The sequence below is a fragment of the Hoplias malabaricus genome, chromosome 3 (genome assembly GCF_029633855.1).
Source record: "Hoplias malabaricus isolate fHopMal1 chromosome 3, fHopMal1.hap1, whole genome shotgun sequence".
Taxonomy (NCBI): Eukaryota; Metazoa; Chordata; class Actinopteri; order Characiformes; family Erythrinidae; genus Hoplias; species Hoplias malabaricus.
The window spans coordinates 60,875,889-60,892,222 of record NC_089802.1 but is presented as its reverse complement, the minus strand read 5'-3'; the positions used below and the strand labels follow the sequence as shown (position 1 = coordinate 60,892,222).

General features: G+C 40.4%; 1 protein-coding gene across 2 annotated transcripts; it reads right to left on the bottom strand.

Moving 5' to 3' along the window:
• Nucleotides 1-1,118: 1,118 nt before the first annotated feature.
• On the bottom strand, nucleotides 1,119-15,819 carry agxta (alanine--glyoxylate and serine--pyruvate aminotransferase a). 2 transcript variants are annotated; one of them, XM_066663874.1, is made up of 11 exons: nucleotides 15,422-15,819; nucleotides 13,634-13,826; nucleotides 13,471-13,535; nucleotides 12,822-12,922; nucleotides 11,547-11,617; nucleotides 11,100-11,184; nucleotides 10,907-11,005; nucleotides 2,937-3,006; nucleotides 1,884-1,979; nucleotides 1,628-1,756; nucleotides 1,119-1,496 (listed from the first exon to the last, which is right to left on the bottom strand). In XM_066663874.1, the coding sequence occupies exons 1-11, from the start codon at nucleotides 15,578-15,580 to the stop codon at nucleotides 1,389-1,391; spliced, it is 1,176 nt and encodes a 391-aa protein (XP_066519971.1). In that variant the 5' UTR covers nucleotides 15,581-15,819; the 3' UTR covers nucleotides 1,119-1,388. The 2 variants fall into 2 exon arrangements, with proteins under 2 accessions (XP_066519971.1, XP_066519972.1); XM_066663875.1 differs by having other exon boundaries at nucleotides 15,400-15,539.
• Between the last annotated feature and the right edge of the window lie 515 nt (nucleotides 15,820-16,334).

Here is a 16,334-nt window from a genome sequence, read left to right as displayed (position 1 = left end):
CCTGTAGGGTTTACTTGAGGATTCATATTAGCTGATCATTGTTGTGGCATACACTGGGATTTATTTTTTTCACTGAACAACCTATATAAAGAGATTTCGAATTTGATGCCTTTGGATTCTAATCATGTTTGCACTGGCAGAAATTAATTATCTGAAAAGGTAACAAAGCAATTTTGTACACCACTCTAGATATGAGTATTTCCTAACTGCTGTAAATGTAAAAGGTAAATGTTGCACCACACTTCCCCTATGATTTACAGTGGTATCACTATGAAAATATTAATAATTTAGCATCAGTAGCAGAGCAATACTGCTACTGAGAGCCTCTGTAAAACAACCTTGATGCTAGCCTAGGTTTGGATTCCACTGCAATGGGCAAGAGCTGAGAGATGGCTGGAGACAAAACTATACACTGATATGTAGAAAACACACACTGACCTTTTATTCAGCACCTGTGTTCTGCACTGTCACAGTGCTCTACACACTGTGGCCAAAAGAAATCTGTCAGCAGCAGGCAGTGGTAGAGCCTGCTTGCTGTTTAGAGGCCCCAGAAATGAATTTAACTTCTATTTGTTTGAATGCAGTCTGGATATCATTCAAATTGTTCGTTTACCCCGTGTGGGTGAATAATGACATAATCAATTTATTTCCTTGTTGAACGGCTGGACTTTATAATATTCTCACACAATGATCACAGTGATATTTCTTTTCAGGAAAGAAAGAGTGAGGTTCTGAAGAAAATGGTTGAACTGGTAATGGCTAAGAGTACCAGGTCTTCTATGGACATTCTTTTTTGGGAGAAGGCAAATAAATCCTGGGTAAGTATTGTACTGAATTTTAAGGATGGGTTCACTGTTTTATGTCAAGCCCTCTGTTCTCACTAACGTCATGTCACATGACTTAAACCTATGTCTGTTTTGATCTTTTTTTCTGTGACAATGTATTGTGTGTGTACATATGTGTTTATTTTGTGTATTGTATACGCTAGTATGCAGACATATTTCTCATGCACTATGGGAAGAACACACAACCAGTTACCTGTGTTTTTGCTACAATTCTCAGTATTTTTCACTGGTGTTGCTCTTTAAAGAAGAGATACAGAGACATAGCTATTCTGTTCAATAGATCTCTTTATTATGTTCTGCCACACCATGGCAGGGATTGACACTTGTGTGCAGCAAGGTCGTGGTAAGTACATTCTCACACACACATACACACACACACACACATCATGAAGAGTTTGAATATCACACACACCTCTTGACATGCACCAACCACTTAGTCTCTCTCTCTGTCTCACACACACACACACACACACACACACACAATATTTGCATAATACACACTTTTTTCCTGTCTAATTCTGGACTAACACAATTGCTGTGCTGTCATACTCTACTCTTGTGACAGTGTTTCAGAGCATCAGCGAGAGCCTGTAGAATCATGTCCACATGGTCCTTGGTGCTGTTACAGCCCATTAGCCCCACACGCAGGACCTGACAAAGAGAGCTTGGGTTGGTCACACAAACACACATAACACATGAATAAATACGCAAAATGTCAAGTTACACAGGTGAAATCCCTTAGTTCACTTCCAGTGGTAAACTGCAGACAAATAAATCCCTACCATGCCCACAGAGGGCCCAAGTCCCCCAGAGATTTCTATGTTATGATTCTTCATGATGTAGCCTGTGATCTCTCTCCACTCATAACCAGGTGGAGCTACAATAGTAGTAACCGTTGGCAGTCTTGCTTTCTATCAGACAAAAGAACAAGGCTTCAAAATACACCATACTGTAGTTTTACAAGTGGATATTTCAGGGTTTAGTAAGTATAATGTACACAATTTTCAGTCTCTCATTTAATACTCTGAAGTATACTACCTTGTCATCCACAAAGAGCTTCAGACCCATCTTCTCTAAGCCCGTATGGAAGTATTCCGCCACATCTTTGTGTCTTTTCCAAGAGTTTTCAAGGCCCTAAAAAAGCATGCATAAAAATTTGTCAAATTATATTTTCATTCCGATTTTCCAAAAATATGATTTTAACCCTTTAGCAAATGTACAAAATTCAAACTATTGATACAAACTAAATCGCAAGCAGAATCTTTTATTTGCCAAGTACAAGATGCGGGATTTTTCTTAGTGCATAATATAAGTTCCATAAATTTGACAAATATATATTAAACACAAAAACAATTCATTATCTGTAACCCTTATCCAGTTCAGGGTCGCGGTGGGTCCAGAGCCTACCTGGAATCATTGGGCGCAAGGCGGGAATACACCCTGGAGGGGGCGCTAGTCCTTCACAGGGCAACACACACATTCACTCACACCTATGGACACTTTTTGAATTGCCAATCCACCTACCAATGTGTGTTTTTGGATAGTGGGAAGAAACCAGTGCACCCAGAGGAAACTTTACCTTAGCATGCCTTTAAAAGTCATTTAACACACCACGAGCAACAGAGAATTTACTGTTGCAAACCGTGCAGTGAGCAACACTGTCATTATATCCTGCCCCCACCCCACCCCATTAACCAGGGATACACTTTAATGTCTTCTGAGGTGAAATATACATTTCATACATTATATACATTTTAACTCATTTCTATAGCCCTGCACATCTTTAAACTGATTGCCAGTGAAAATGACAATTAGATGGTAAAGACCTGCCCACATCGACAGGCCAAGAGACCTGAGAACTAGACACATAACACAAGTTTAGGGAATGTTAAGAGATCTCATGAGGGCACATACATAGGCATGCACAAAAAAAAAAAAAAACACATACACGCACAGACAAAGCATGTGGCAGGAAAAAGACCAAGACATGTAAAAAACTGTATAAAAGTGTATAAATATGTGAGCACTGTATCTGAGTATACAATTGTTGTATAATGTTTATATATTATAATGTGTGATTATATATCTCACTGTCTCTGCAAGGATGGCAAGACCTTCTCTCAGGCTGTATAATCCAGTGATAGGTCCAGTGTGGTGATAACTACAAAGAGAAGATAATTATAACACCACAGAACTTTACATACATACATACATACATACATCATCTTTTAAGCTTATCCATTTCAGGGTCTCTCTGGTTGGAAAAGAGCCTGAGCTGGTGCGCGAGGTTGAGAGGTACCAGCTAGATACAGTTGGGCTCACCTCGACAGACAGTATGGGCTCTGGAACTAATCTCTTTGAGAAGGGCTGGATGCTCTTTCACTCTGGAGTTGCCCAGGGTGAAAGGCGCAAGGCAGGAGTGGGCTTACTCATAGACCCCCTGCTTAGCACCTGTATGTTGGGGTTTACCGCAGTGGACGAGAGGGTAATTTCCTTGTGCCCTCAGGTTGGGGAAAAGGCTCTGATGGTTGTTTTTGCTTATGCACCGAACAGCAGTTCAGAGTACCTGGCCTTCTTGGAGACGCTAGAGGGGGTGCTGGAGGGTACTCATTCTGGGAACTCCATTATTTTGCTGAGGGACTTCAGCGCTCACGTGGGCAATGACAGGGGCACCTGGAGGGGCGTGATTCAGAGGAACGGCCCTGCTGATCTGAACCAGAGTGGTGTTCAGTTATTGGATTTCTGTGCCCATCACAGTTCATCCATTGCAAACACCATTTTCGAGCATAAGCGTGTCCACAAGTACACCTGGCATCAGGATACCCTAGGCCGCATTTCGATGGTCGACTTTATAGTCATATTACCAGACCTGCGGCCATATGTTTTGGACACACAAGTGAAGAGAGGTGCTGAGCTGTCAACTGATCACCACCTAGTGGTGAGTTGGATCAGATGGCGGAGGAGGTCCCTCGCATCATCCACCAATTCCTTCTGGGGGTCCCCCAGGCATTCCCAGGCCAGCTGGGAGATATAATCCCTCTAGCGCGTCATGCGTCTACCCTAGTGATCGACTGATATGTCAGCCAGCCGATTAATCGATTAATTATATCGGCTGATATATTAGCGCAAGAGGCCGATATTTACACAATGCACACAGGCAATGCTGTGGGCAGCTCCGTCATTCTGGCTGTTAGAGCGCCCCTTGCATCCATTTTGTCATCTTACAGGCAGACATCACTGAGCACAAGTACAGGAGTACAAGCCTCCAACCTGTAGCTGCATGCCGTCTCATCAGAGAAAACAGTATTAATTTTTTTCTTTTCTTCAGCTCAAACTATTTGTTACTGGCTGCTCCTTGTAACATACACTCAATAATCTGCATCATAAACGACTGAGTTGATAGTTGTAACCTAGTAACCCAGCGTTATTTAGCCTCTTATTTAAATAAGTATTTTTCCTATGTTATTGGAAATTGTTATGAAAAAATAGTGACAGTACAGATTTTCTGATTTTTCAGGGCGCCATATTTGAGTCAGTGTGTACATATCATACACCAATCGAACGGGCAGACTCTCAGGATCATAAGGATATACATTAAACTGTAAGACTAAGGAATTAATGCCAAAAAAATAAGACATTCCTAACTTCAGGTATCTTCCTCATCAATGACAAAACCGCTGCTTCTCGAAGCCTGAAGAGCCCACAAGTGGCTCACACACAAAGTTAGCAAAGCAGCGCTTACCTTAGATAGTCCCTTTCAAAACGAGACCAAATCTCTCCGTCAAATCGTTCGTGAGTAATCCTCATGTTTGTGTCGGCCACTACTGCTGTCTAAAAATCGGCATCGGCTATCAAAAAAGCCTTGGACATGCCTGGTATACCTCCAGTGGCAAGGCAAGGCAAGGCAAGGCAAGTTTATTTATAGAGCACCTTTCATACAGAAGCAATTCAAAGTGCTTTACAGAAAAAGAAATTACATTAAAAGCCAGAGTAAAATCATAAATTCCAATAAGACAATTACATAAAAAGAGTAAAATGATTAAAATGATTAAAACAATTTAAAATGACAATAAATGAAAAGAAATAAAAGAAATAAAATGCCGTTACAGAAAAGTGCAGAATATTTTAAACTGAGCTGTAAGCCTGCTCAAACAAGAGAGTTTTAAGTCTTGATTTAAATGTGTCTAACGTTGGGGCACTTCTAATATTCTCAGACAGCTGGTTCCATTTAAAAGTGGCATAGTAGCTAAATGCTGCCTCTCCATGTTTAGTTTTGACCCGAGGCAGGACTAACTGACTAGTTCCTAAAGATCTGAGATCTCTGCTCGGCTCATATCTCTGTAGCAGATCTGATAAATACGCTGGTCCTACCCCATTGAGACATTTATAAACCAGTAATAACACCTTAAAGTCTATTCTATAACAGACTGGTATCCAGTGTAAGGATTTGAGGATGGGGGTGATATGATCTCTTCTTTTGCTCCGAGTGAGAACTCTGGCAGCTGCATTTTGAATCAGCTGAAGCTGTTTAATGGTCTTTTTTGGAAGTCCAGCTAAGAGACCATTACAGTAATCAATCCTGCTAGAAATAAAAGCATGGATAAGTTTCTCTAGGTCTGGTTTAGTCAGAAAATCTCTAATCTTACTGATGTTCTTAAGATGGTAAAATGCTGATCTAGTAACCGCTTTAATATGACTACTAAAACTGAGATCTGAGTCCATTGATACACCAAGGTTGCGAGCCAGTTCTTTAGATTTGAGGGCTCTCGAGTCCAGATACGTAGCCAATCTTTGTCTCTCAGTGCTATTCCCAAATAGTATAATCTCAGTTTTATCTTTATTCAGCTGCAGAAAATTGTGTCCCATCCAGTTTGTGATGTGTTCAAGGCACTTGCTTAATAAGTCAACTGGGCCAGAGTCGTTTGGGGACAGGGCCATGTAAATCTGAGTATCATCTGCATAGCTGTGATAGGACAGCCCATAGTTCTGTAGAATCTGGCCAAGAGGAAGCATATATAAATTAAATAAAAGTGGACCAAGAATAGAGCCCTGGGGGACACCACAGGTTACTGGCATGTTCTCTGAAATATTATTTTCTATTTCTACAAAGTAGTTCCTGCCTTCCAGGTAAGAAATGAACCACTTCAGGACTGTTCCTGAGAGTCCAACCCAGTTTGCGAGTCTATCTATAAGAATCTTATGGTCAATGGTATCAAAGGCAGCACTAAGGTCAAGAAGTAATAGAAGAGATACCTTTCCAGCCTCTGTATTTAAGCGGATGTCATTAATTACCTTGATTAGAGCAGTCTCAGTGCTGTGATTAGACCGGAACCCGGACTGGAATTTGTCTAGGCTACTGTTTATGGACAAGAAACCAGTGATTTGCCTGAAAACTATTTTCTCAATGATTTTGCCCATGAACGGTAGATTAGAAATTGGCCTGTAGTTACTTATCAGAGAAGATTCTAAATTTTTCTTTTTTAGAAGAGGCTTTACAACTGCAGTTTTTAGTGAGCTCGGAAAAACCCCCGACATGAGTGAGGTGTTTACAATGTGGAGTATGTCTGGTGCTATAGTGTGAAACACACTCTTTAAAAAATTGGTTGGTAGTGTGTCAAGACTGCAAGTGGATGATTTGAGATGATTAACTGTGTCAGTTAAAATATTACTATCAACAGTACTGAACTCTGACATTTTAACTAAGGAGTTTTTATGAGGTGATGGAGAGGGTACAGACTCATTGTTGGATATAGATGTACTAATCGCTTGTCTGATATTCTGGATTTTAGTGTTAAAAAAGAATGCAAACTCATTACATCTCTCAGTTGATACTAATTCAGGGGCCATTGGTGTGGGTGAGTTAGTAAGTCTGTCGACCACGGTGAAGAGGATTTTGCTGTTGTTAGTGTTATTGTTGATGATACTAGAGAAATAGGATTGTCGTGTTTTGCATATTGTCGCGTTGTATTGACGTAGCCTATCTTTGTAGATTTCTTTGTGAATATGAAGACTTGTTTTACGCCATCTGCGTTCTGCCTTGCGACACTCCCTCTTTTGGATTTGAACAACAGAAGCATTTCTCCATGGTGCTTTCTGTTTGCAAGACAAGGCCTTCATTTTAACTGGCGCAATCTCATCCATTACACTGACAATTTTTGTATTAAAACTATTCAGCAAATCATCAACAGAGTTGGATCGTTCACATGGTGTAGTGCACAATTTACTCATGAAAAGTGTAGCTGTGCAGTCCTTTATAATCCTTTTCTTGACACAAACTCTTCTATCTCTGATGACTGGTGAGGCCCACATATCAAAGAACACACAGTAGTGATCTGACAGTGCGACGTCCTTCACAGTCACTGATATGTTGAGACTCTTTGAGATAACAATATCCAGCGTGTGACCATGACAATGAGTACTCCCTGTAACATGCTGTGAAAGACCAAAAGAGTCCAATATGGCAAGTAGTTCCTTGGCAAAACAGTCCTTGGGATTGTCGATATGTATGTTAAAGTCACCAGCAATAACAAAATGGTCAAAGTCTGTAGAAATAAAGGACAGCATCTCTGTAAATTCATCAATAAAATTAGCGCTGTACTTCGGAGGCCTGTAGACAGTTACTAGTAATATCTGTGGTGTCCCTTTCAAAACTACACAGAGATTCTCAAATGTTGTGAAGTCTCCAAATGATAACTGCTTGCACTGAAAAGAACCATGGAACAAAGCAGCTAGACCTCCACCTTTTCTGCTGGCACGAGATGCATTTAAAAAATGAAAATCTGGAGGAGCCGACTCCAATAAAACAGTTGCAGCACTACATTCATTTAGCCAAGTCTCAGTTAAAAGTATAAAATCAAGCCCATGTGCTGTAATAAAATCATTAATTAAGTGTGATTTGTTTGTGAGAGATCTGATATTTAGAAGAGCTAACTTAGTAACTTGTGCACTTTGCCACAGAATCTCTGTTTCACATTTTATTTGCTGTAGATTGGCTACATTCACAGAATCTGACCTGAACTCTCTGTTCTTTCTCTCTCTGATAAGTACTGGAATGGGAGAGATTACAGGCATCAAAGGTCCAAGCTTGTTTTGAAAACATGTACTGCTGACATCATCACTGCAGCAGCCAGGACCCGAAAAACATCACTTTTCTTTGCCCTTATCAGCTGACGAAGCTGTGTGAAGCTCCTGCTGGCGATGGGGCCGTGAGCGAAGCTGCCTTTCCGGGGGTTGAGGAGCTTGTCTTTTCCGTTGAGGTGCTCTAGGTGGTGATGGAGTGTGATTATTCTTAGGGGACAGTCTGGGGGACTGCAGTGGAGAAGTGGCAGTAGATGATGGTGGAGTAGAAGCTGGGGTGGTTCTTCTTTGCACCTGAGGGCTGGCTGACAGGGAAAGTGACAGCCTTGTCCCAGCCGAAACCAGCTTCTCCATGGCTGCTGGGAGGTTCAGGTGGGGTGATGTGGGGGGGGAGATAGAGGACAAGGAGGATTCCTCTTGGGGTTTTGGTGTCTCTGGCAGCTGATAGAGTTGGTCATTGCCACTCATGTCCAGTGTCTGCTGCTCCCTCAGGTCGTCCTCAGTGGAGAGAGGATGTTCCGGCTCTGACATGGTGTCATCAGCTTGTACAGGAGAGTTCCTGGATGTTGATGCTGATGCGCCACCCCCAAGAGAAGTAGATAGATTGCACACTGAGAAAATGAGATTGTCTGTCAGAAGTTTAACACCCCTCTTGTTTGTGTGCAGTCCGTCTCTCCTAAAAAGTTCTCTCTTCCCAAAAAACAAGTTAAAATTGTCAATGAAGTTCAGTCCATTTGACCTGCAGCTGTTATGTAGCCATGTGTTTAATCCCAGTAACCTTGAGAACATATTGGTGCCTCCTGCAGGTAGAGGTCCACTGATGAAAAATTGTATGTTGAACCTACTGAGTGTGTTAATGAGGTCATTAAAGTCTCTTTTTAAAACTTCAGACTCCTGCTTGATAGTGTCATTCTTTCCAACGTGTACAATAATCCTCTTCACATTGGTGTACTCAGCCAGTACAGCTGGAAACTTTGCAGTAAGTTCAGGCACGGTGATGTTTGGCTCGCATCTCACTATGAGTTTTGGGTTTGTTACCCCATTAACAGTGTCATCTCCAAAGATCAGGGTGTCTGCAGTAGGTTTGTTAGAGTTTTGAGACTGACTGACACTTCTGGCACTTTCTGTGCTGTGTTCACTGCGTTTGTGATTCTCACGAAGGGCATGCAGTGGTTCAAACCTGTTTTTCAGCTGCAGTGAATAAGACCGGTTTTCTGGTTTGGGTCTGTGCTGTGCTCTCTCAGCAGCAGTGTTAGGTTTAGCAGCTGAAATCCCTGGACCAGCTGTAGTACCAGGAGTAGAGGACGAGACTACAGAGCTATACAAAGCACGGCGCTTGGGTCTAGCTTCAATCTGCACCCATTGCCCGTCTCTAGTTGTACTCACAGCAGTGTTGCCATTTACTCGATCCTCTGGTCTAGATCTGTGTCCCTCCACTGTCCGCTGCTCCGTTAGGTCCTCAGCCCACTGTCTGCTGCCCGTACTCCCACTCACTGTTACTCCTCGCGCAGGTCCGACATGCCAGTCCTTAAACTCTGATAACAGGTTCCGAAAATCCCTTTCCAAAGCTGACATTCTCTGTAGAAGTCCGTAGCAATTCTGACAGCACATGTGTTGAACAAAATGAAGAGGCATTTCACAAGTTTCTTCTACTGTAGCCTGATGAAATATCCTGGTTGTTGGAACAGTCCTGGTTCCTAGAGCAATCACACTACTTTAAAAAGTATCAAAAGCAGAAAATATCCAGTTTTGGCTTCGTAGTGCTGCTGATTTGTGTATATTTAAAAGCTCAGATACTCTATCACAGGAAAAACAAGTCGGTTTTGAAAAAATAAAAGGAAAGAAATAGAAGATAGCAGAGCTAAGCAGCAAAGCGTCTGAACGGCAAGGAAGCAGGAAGCAAGAAAGCATTGACATGAGCATTGAAGTCCCCCAGCAAAACAGTAGAGTCAGTGCATGGAATCCTCTCTAGCACTCCACTCACTACCTCCAAGAAAGCTGAATACTCTGAGCTGCTGTTTGGCTCACATGCACACACAACAGTCAACATTTTCCTCTCTGCAAGCCGGAGCCCCATTAGGCAAACCTCTCGTTTACTGGGACAAACTCCAGCTGTACAGTCGCCAGCCGGGGACTTGTGAGTATCCCCACACCTGCCTGGCGCCTCTCACCCTGTGCAAATCCTGAGTAGGAGAGAGACCAACCTCTATCGAGGAGTTTGGTTCTGGAGCCCACACTGTGTGTAGAGGTGAGTCCAACGATATCTAGCTGGTATCTCTCAACCTCACGTACCAGCTCTGGCTCTTTCCCCCCCTGTGAAATTACGTTCCACGTACCAAGAACCAGTTTCTGCTGATAAGTTCCAAGATGTCAGAGGCCCCTTCGCCCCTGCATTGTGCCCAATGGGCATTGCACTGCACCCCTACTCTGGATTTTGAAGGTGGTGAGCCCACATGGTCCTCCCACACTGCCATTTCAGGCTGAGCCCGGCTGGGTTTCATGGGCCACCCGGTTACCAGGCACTCGCCATCGGACACTACCCCCAGGCCTGGCTCCAGGGATAGGTCCCGGTAACCCTCTCCCAGGCAGGGTACACTGAGTTCTAATGGTTGTACTCATAGGGATGCTTTTTGGATCATGTTTGTCTGGATCTTCACTCCAGACCTATTCGCCACGGGAGGCCCTGATCCAGGAAGGGCAGAACTTTACATTTATAATTAATTTTGTATTACTTTACATGAATTGTTTGCTAATAAAACATGAATCAATCCACACAGACATGGGAAGAACACATCAAACTTAGAGTCAGTGACCTGAGGCAGGGTTTGAACACACAGCCCCAGGGTCCTGTGTTGTGCCACTGTACCGTCCATGAATAATATAATGATATAATAAATACTATTATTATAGCTAGTATTATAATAGATTAAAATATATTTTAATCAATATATGACACCCAGGTTAAGCTCTTCATGGTAACTTACGAGCGAACAGGCTTTCCATCGCAGCCCCAGTAATTGGCCAACCAGCTCAGGTCCAGAAAATAAGAGACAGGCTTGGTCTTCCTGTTAAAGATTTTGTAGCTGTTTTGTTAAAGGGAGATACAGGGAGATATTAGAGAAGTTATTTTCAGCCGAGTTTCATGTGAACATCTCTCGCTCTTTCTCATATCCTTACCATGCTCTCTCACTGAAGGAGATGGGGGCAGTTCCTGGTGGAGCATTCAGGACCTTCTGAGAGCCAGTGTACATGATGTCAATACCTAAAATTCAAAGTGAGTATTTAATTTCTGGTTTAATTTGTTATAATGTGGGTATAGGCTGGTGAAATTTAACATGTTGCTTTCCCATATGGTCACTATCATGGTAAAACATTATAACTCCATTTTCAACCATATGGAAACACAGTTTTGGGCTAGATTGTTTGAATGTTGTTATGTGTAAAGTAGAAAAATGATAAAACATGGCACTTTAATATTCATAAGTACTTAAGGATGATATTCCTCCTCACTTATGTTTTAATTTCTGAGATTTGACATTTGGTAGCAATATAGAAGCACTTGCAAAATCAAAATTAGTGTTTCTAAAAGGTAAATTAGTGTCGTTATATATAGTATAGTAGTACCTTGCTTGTCCATGTAGATGGGAGCACCTCCCAATGCTGCGACTGAGTCAACCAGAAACAAACAGTTGTACCTGACAGCCAAAAGCAAATCAATCAAAATGATTACTTACACAAGACACTGCATGGATTTGTACTGAAGACCTTAGAGGCACACACATATCAGACAAAACATTACAAACCACTTGTTTACTGTGTAAACTGCCTTTGAGGCATGGACTTCATAAGACTTCTGAAGGTGTCCTGTGCTATCTGACACCAAGATGCTTGCAGCAGATACTGAGGTGGGGACTTTATGTATCTGACTTGTTTTACAAGCATATCCCACAGATACTTGAACAAAACTGAGATTGGTTTATTTTGCACATCAATTTCATCATCTTCCTCAAATAATTTCTGATGTGGTAGAGTGTATAAAATTTTTGAAAGAGACCACTGCGATTAGGAAATATCATTGCCATGAAGGGGTGTGCTTAGTCTGCAACCATATTAAGGTAGGTCAAAGATCCACATGAAAGCCCAGGATCAAAGGTTTCAGACCAGAAAATTGCCCAGGACACACAGAATCTTGCACATATCCTTCTTTCTGTTGTGTACCTAGTGCCAACTCTCTCTGGTAAATGATGCGCACACACCCAGCTGTCCATATTGTCCAAAAAAAAATGTAATTCATCATACTTGGCCACCTTCTTTCATTGCTCAAAGGTCCAGTCTAATGCTCAGTGTAGGTGCTTTCAGCAGGGACAGCATGAGTGCAGCTATGCAGACCCATAATCAGCCAGCTGCGATGAACTATCTGTTCTGACACGCTTCTGTCAATGCCAGCATTAAGCTTTTCAGCTGTTTGTGATTTATTAACTCTTCTATGGGATTGGACTACACTTTCTAATTTTTGCACCCCACATAAGCCACATTGGTGCTCAACGCACTGTCACCGGTTCACCAGTTTTCCTTCATTGGGCCTCTTTAGGTAGATACTACCACAGCATGTGTTGTCTACCCATCAAAATTTGGTCAGTTGCCCATTTTTCCTGCTTACAACATCTACTTCAAGAACTGACACTTCATTGACAGCTTTATATTTTCCACTCCTTCACAGTTACCAATGTAACAAGGTAATCAATATTATTCACTTAACCTGTCATTTGTATTACCTTTGTGCCTTACAGTGTGAAAAAATATAAGCTCTGTAGAGATTTTTTTTAAATTTCAGAAACAGGCCTTTAAGAAAAGAATTAATGAAGAACATGCATGGAAAAAATGGGGCCTGGTTCTCACTTGTGACAAATATCCCCAATGCCATCTATAGGGTGCACCACTCCTGTAGAAGATTCGCCATGTGCAAGGAAGAAAAGAACTGGCTTATGTTTGGCTAATGCCTGTCAACATAACAATGTCACCAGGGTTATTATAGAAACAATTATTTAAAAATGTAATAATAATAAATCAAAAAAACATTAAATAAAAACCATACAGTTAATAAGAACTAAAATTAATGTATATCAAATAAAAACTACATATTTACAGCCAACAATAAAATGAAGATATATTTTCCATGTATAAACATTAGCCTATGTGTTGCAGTGCATGCAGTATAAATATGAACCACTTAATTTGGAGAATATATATATATATATATATATATATATATATATATATATATATAAAACAATTTGAGAAAACTCCTTTCAGAAACTAATTTAGAATTCTGTATCACTTAATAATAAGTGGTAACTGGTCAATAATAAGTGTGTGATAATATGATAGCACAATGAAAGTAGTTGCATTTACTTATTTATACAATTTATGTAGTAAAATTGATTACGAATTGGTATAAAAGGTTACAAAAGTGTTTTTGAAATAATTGCATTTTACAGGGAAACAAATGTTTTGAATAAAAGGTCAGTTTAAATCTGTACTGTTTTACCTGCTCAATTTCATCATTTGTGAAATATCTGCCTGCTGTTGTCACAATGGTGTTCACGTTGGCACCTGTTACATATCGGGAATGAATAAACTTGGTATGAGAAGTTAGAAGTCAATTGATATTGTGGTATTCAAAAACACTGAACTGTTTCACCGGTCAGTACCAATTCTCTCTGCCATTTCAGCAGCTCTCTCGCCCCAGATGCCATTGACAGCAATCAGCACGCTCTCCTCAGCCTCCACTGAGTTAAAAATGGCACATTCCATAGCAGCATGCCCTGGTCCACTCACAGCCAGAGTCATTCGATTCTGTGTCTGAAATGCATACTGGATCCCACTTTTCACATGATCCATAATCTAAATATAAAAAAGTTGTATACAAAACACCTCTTCAAATTTCTATGTCAAAGTTATTTCTATTATGTCTATTTACAACGTTTAGTTTAGAATTATTTATGGCTTAGTGTGATTATCATGGAAATAATAAAACATAAAAAAGTGCTATTAGTTTTATATATACACTATATACACCCCCCATTATGGATATCCAAATTTGTGCATGAGGACATTGAAATTAAATTCAAGGGGTAACCGGTAAGTGTAATGGTTATCAGTTCAATTTCCTGATCATTTGAGGAAACTGGGTTTAAAACGTTATCTTTTTCATTTTTTCATTTGGTATATTAAGAAAATAACGGGTTTTCCTTCGTTATTACAATTTTAATTTTTTAAATTTCTGTAGCTCAAAATCTGAATTTCAGAAATATGACGCGTTATTCCATTTCCCCTTTACCGTGTGTTGTAGGACTGTACCATTAGAGCGCGGGAGACCAACCTGCTGTACCTCCCTGCACGTTAACCACAGAGCAGCAGTGTCAGCGTTTAGACAGTACACATGAATAGGGTGCACACATGGTGACAATTGGATGTTTTAATTGCTGGAACACTAATTTTCATTCAGGTTATGAGGTTTTCTCTCATTCCAGGGTTATACCAGTGTGTTTTGATTTTGTAACTAAAACTCAGTAAATAGTGTGTAATTAAACTTTAGAGTGCAGTTTTCTGTGCTTTTCCCCAAGAAACACCGCTATAGAGGCGCAGAGAGAAGTAAAAGCCGAGTAAATGCTGACACGGCTGCTCCGTGCGTCGCTGTATAAAATCGGCCCTTAACAAGCGTGAAGACGTTATCTGATTTTTAGTAAAAAGCCAGTGGAGTGGTTTACGCTCAGAGAGTATGTCTCCCCCCGCTGTAATGGTACAGTCCTATCACTTTCATTTAAAGACGCAGTAAATGGGGAAATGATCAAATGGAATAAAGAGTCCTTTTTATCTTTTTCTGAAATTCTGATTTTGAGGAGCAGAAATGACAAATTGGAAAAACGAAGAAAACCACATTCTTTTCTTAATGTACCAAATGAAAAAAATGGATAGTGTTTTTAAAATCATTTTCCTATATTTTTATTTAGTCTCGAACGATCAGGAAACTGAACTGATAAACTGATAAACGTTACACTTTTAGGTTCTTTTTAAGGGTATGTTAGGTAGGATTTCTAAAACTAAATGTGTTATTATAGGACATGCTCTGCATATCATCATAGCCCACCCTGGTTATAGTTTGAGGTCATGAATGCCCAAGAAATGTGTTTAAACCCTTTTGCAGTTACATGCAAAGAAATTGGATACACCTAATCAAAAAATGTATTTGATAGATTTTTATTACTGATTATATGCAGAATTTATAATATTGAAAAAAAACTCTAAAATGTCATGTTTTATTTGTGCTGTCATATTAAATAAAAATGAATATACTGTAATATAACTGCTAATATTTACTAGTTAAAATAATGTATTACAATTTATTTAAAATACCATAATTTACTCTGTGCCTTGTAGCCGTAGTAGTCTGTGCATACAACTGTTTATGACTCACTAGTTTTGTTGCCGTAGTTTACCTCAATGGTCTCTGCGTGCAGGTGCCCTAGCATCGGTTGTGCCCCAGCTGTGGAGATTCGTTGAGGCACGTTGGAGGGTCCAGGTCCAAACAGATAGCGATGTGGGACTGTAAAATGCTGTAAAAGACATTGTGGTGGTGGAATGGAGAGAGAAGACATGCCAGTGCTAAACGTCTGTCCCTGTTAGTGAAAAAGAGCAAACTGTTGCCTGAGAAAGACTGATTGAGTCTTTCTCAATCAGGTCAGTCCTTATGCCCCTGTGACCTCTTCTTCTGTCAAACAGACAGAATAAGCGCTACCTGCCAGAAAAATCCCCTTCACATTCTGAAAAGAATGGCAAAGATGAGAAATGCAAAAGCACTTCAATATTTAAACATAGAATGTTTTGAAAAGAAAAGCAAAAGGCGAGTTACATTTGACCTGAAAGTTCACTTGTTCCTGCTACACTTGTTTTGCAGGTTTTTGAGGGTTAATCATTGACCTATTCTTTCGAAAACACAAACAAGACTTCAGCACACTGTTAAAGTGACGAACACATAAGAATGAAACTAAAATGGCTTTGTGAGAAAGATAAATGCTACTGCAATATATGAAATCTGTTTTATAATGTCTGCCATACCTTTGTGAGCTGAAGGCATCCAGTCTGTAGGATGGCATGACCTTTGTTATTTATTTCAACTAATGCAGTTGCTCCCAAAATTGGGGTTTTGGGGTGGGCAGAAAGGTAATGAATAAGATGAATGAATGAGTGGGAAATATTCTACAAAAATCATATTTGATTTTTGTTTTGTTTTGTTTTGGAGACCAAAAATCACATACATTATCACAAATATGTCCTGGTTTTTATTGACAGTTTTTATTGTTTTAGATACATGCATTAATGTACTGCAAATTTCTGTGCCTTGAACACTCG

What these genes read in the sequence shown, in the direction of transcription:
- agxta (XM_066663874.1), bottom strand. Translation starts at nt 15,580, where the DNA reads ATGTCTTCTCTCTCCATTCCACCACCACAATGTCTTTTACAGCATTTT. An exon ending in ATTGGGGATATTTGTCACAA is followed by an intron (nt 11,618 to 12,821) that starts GTGAGAACCAGG and finishes TTTGGCTGTCAG; the next exon opens with GTACAACTGTTTGTTTCTGG. An exon ending in GATGGAAAGCCTGTTCGCTC is followed by an intron (nt 3,007 to 10,906) that starts GTAAGTTACCAT and finishes TTCTCTTTGTAG; the next exon opens with TTATCACCACACTGGACCTA.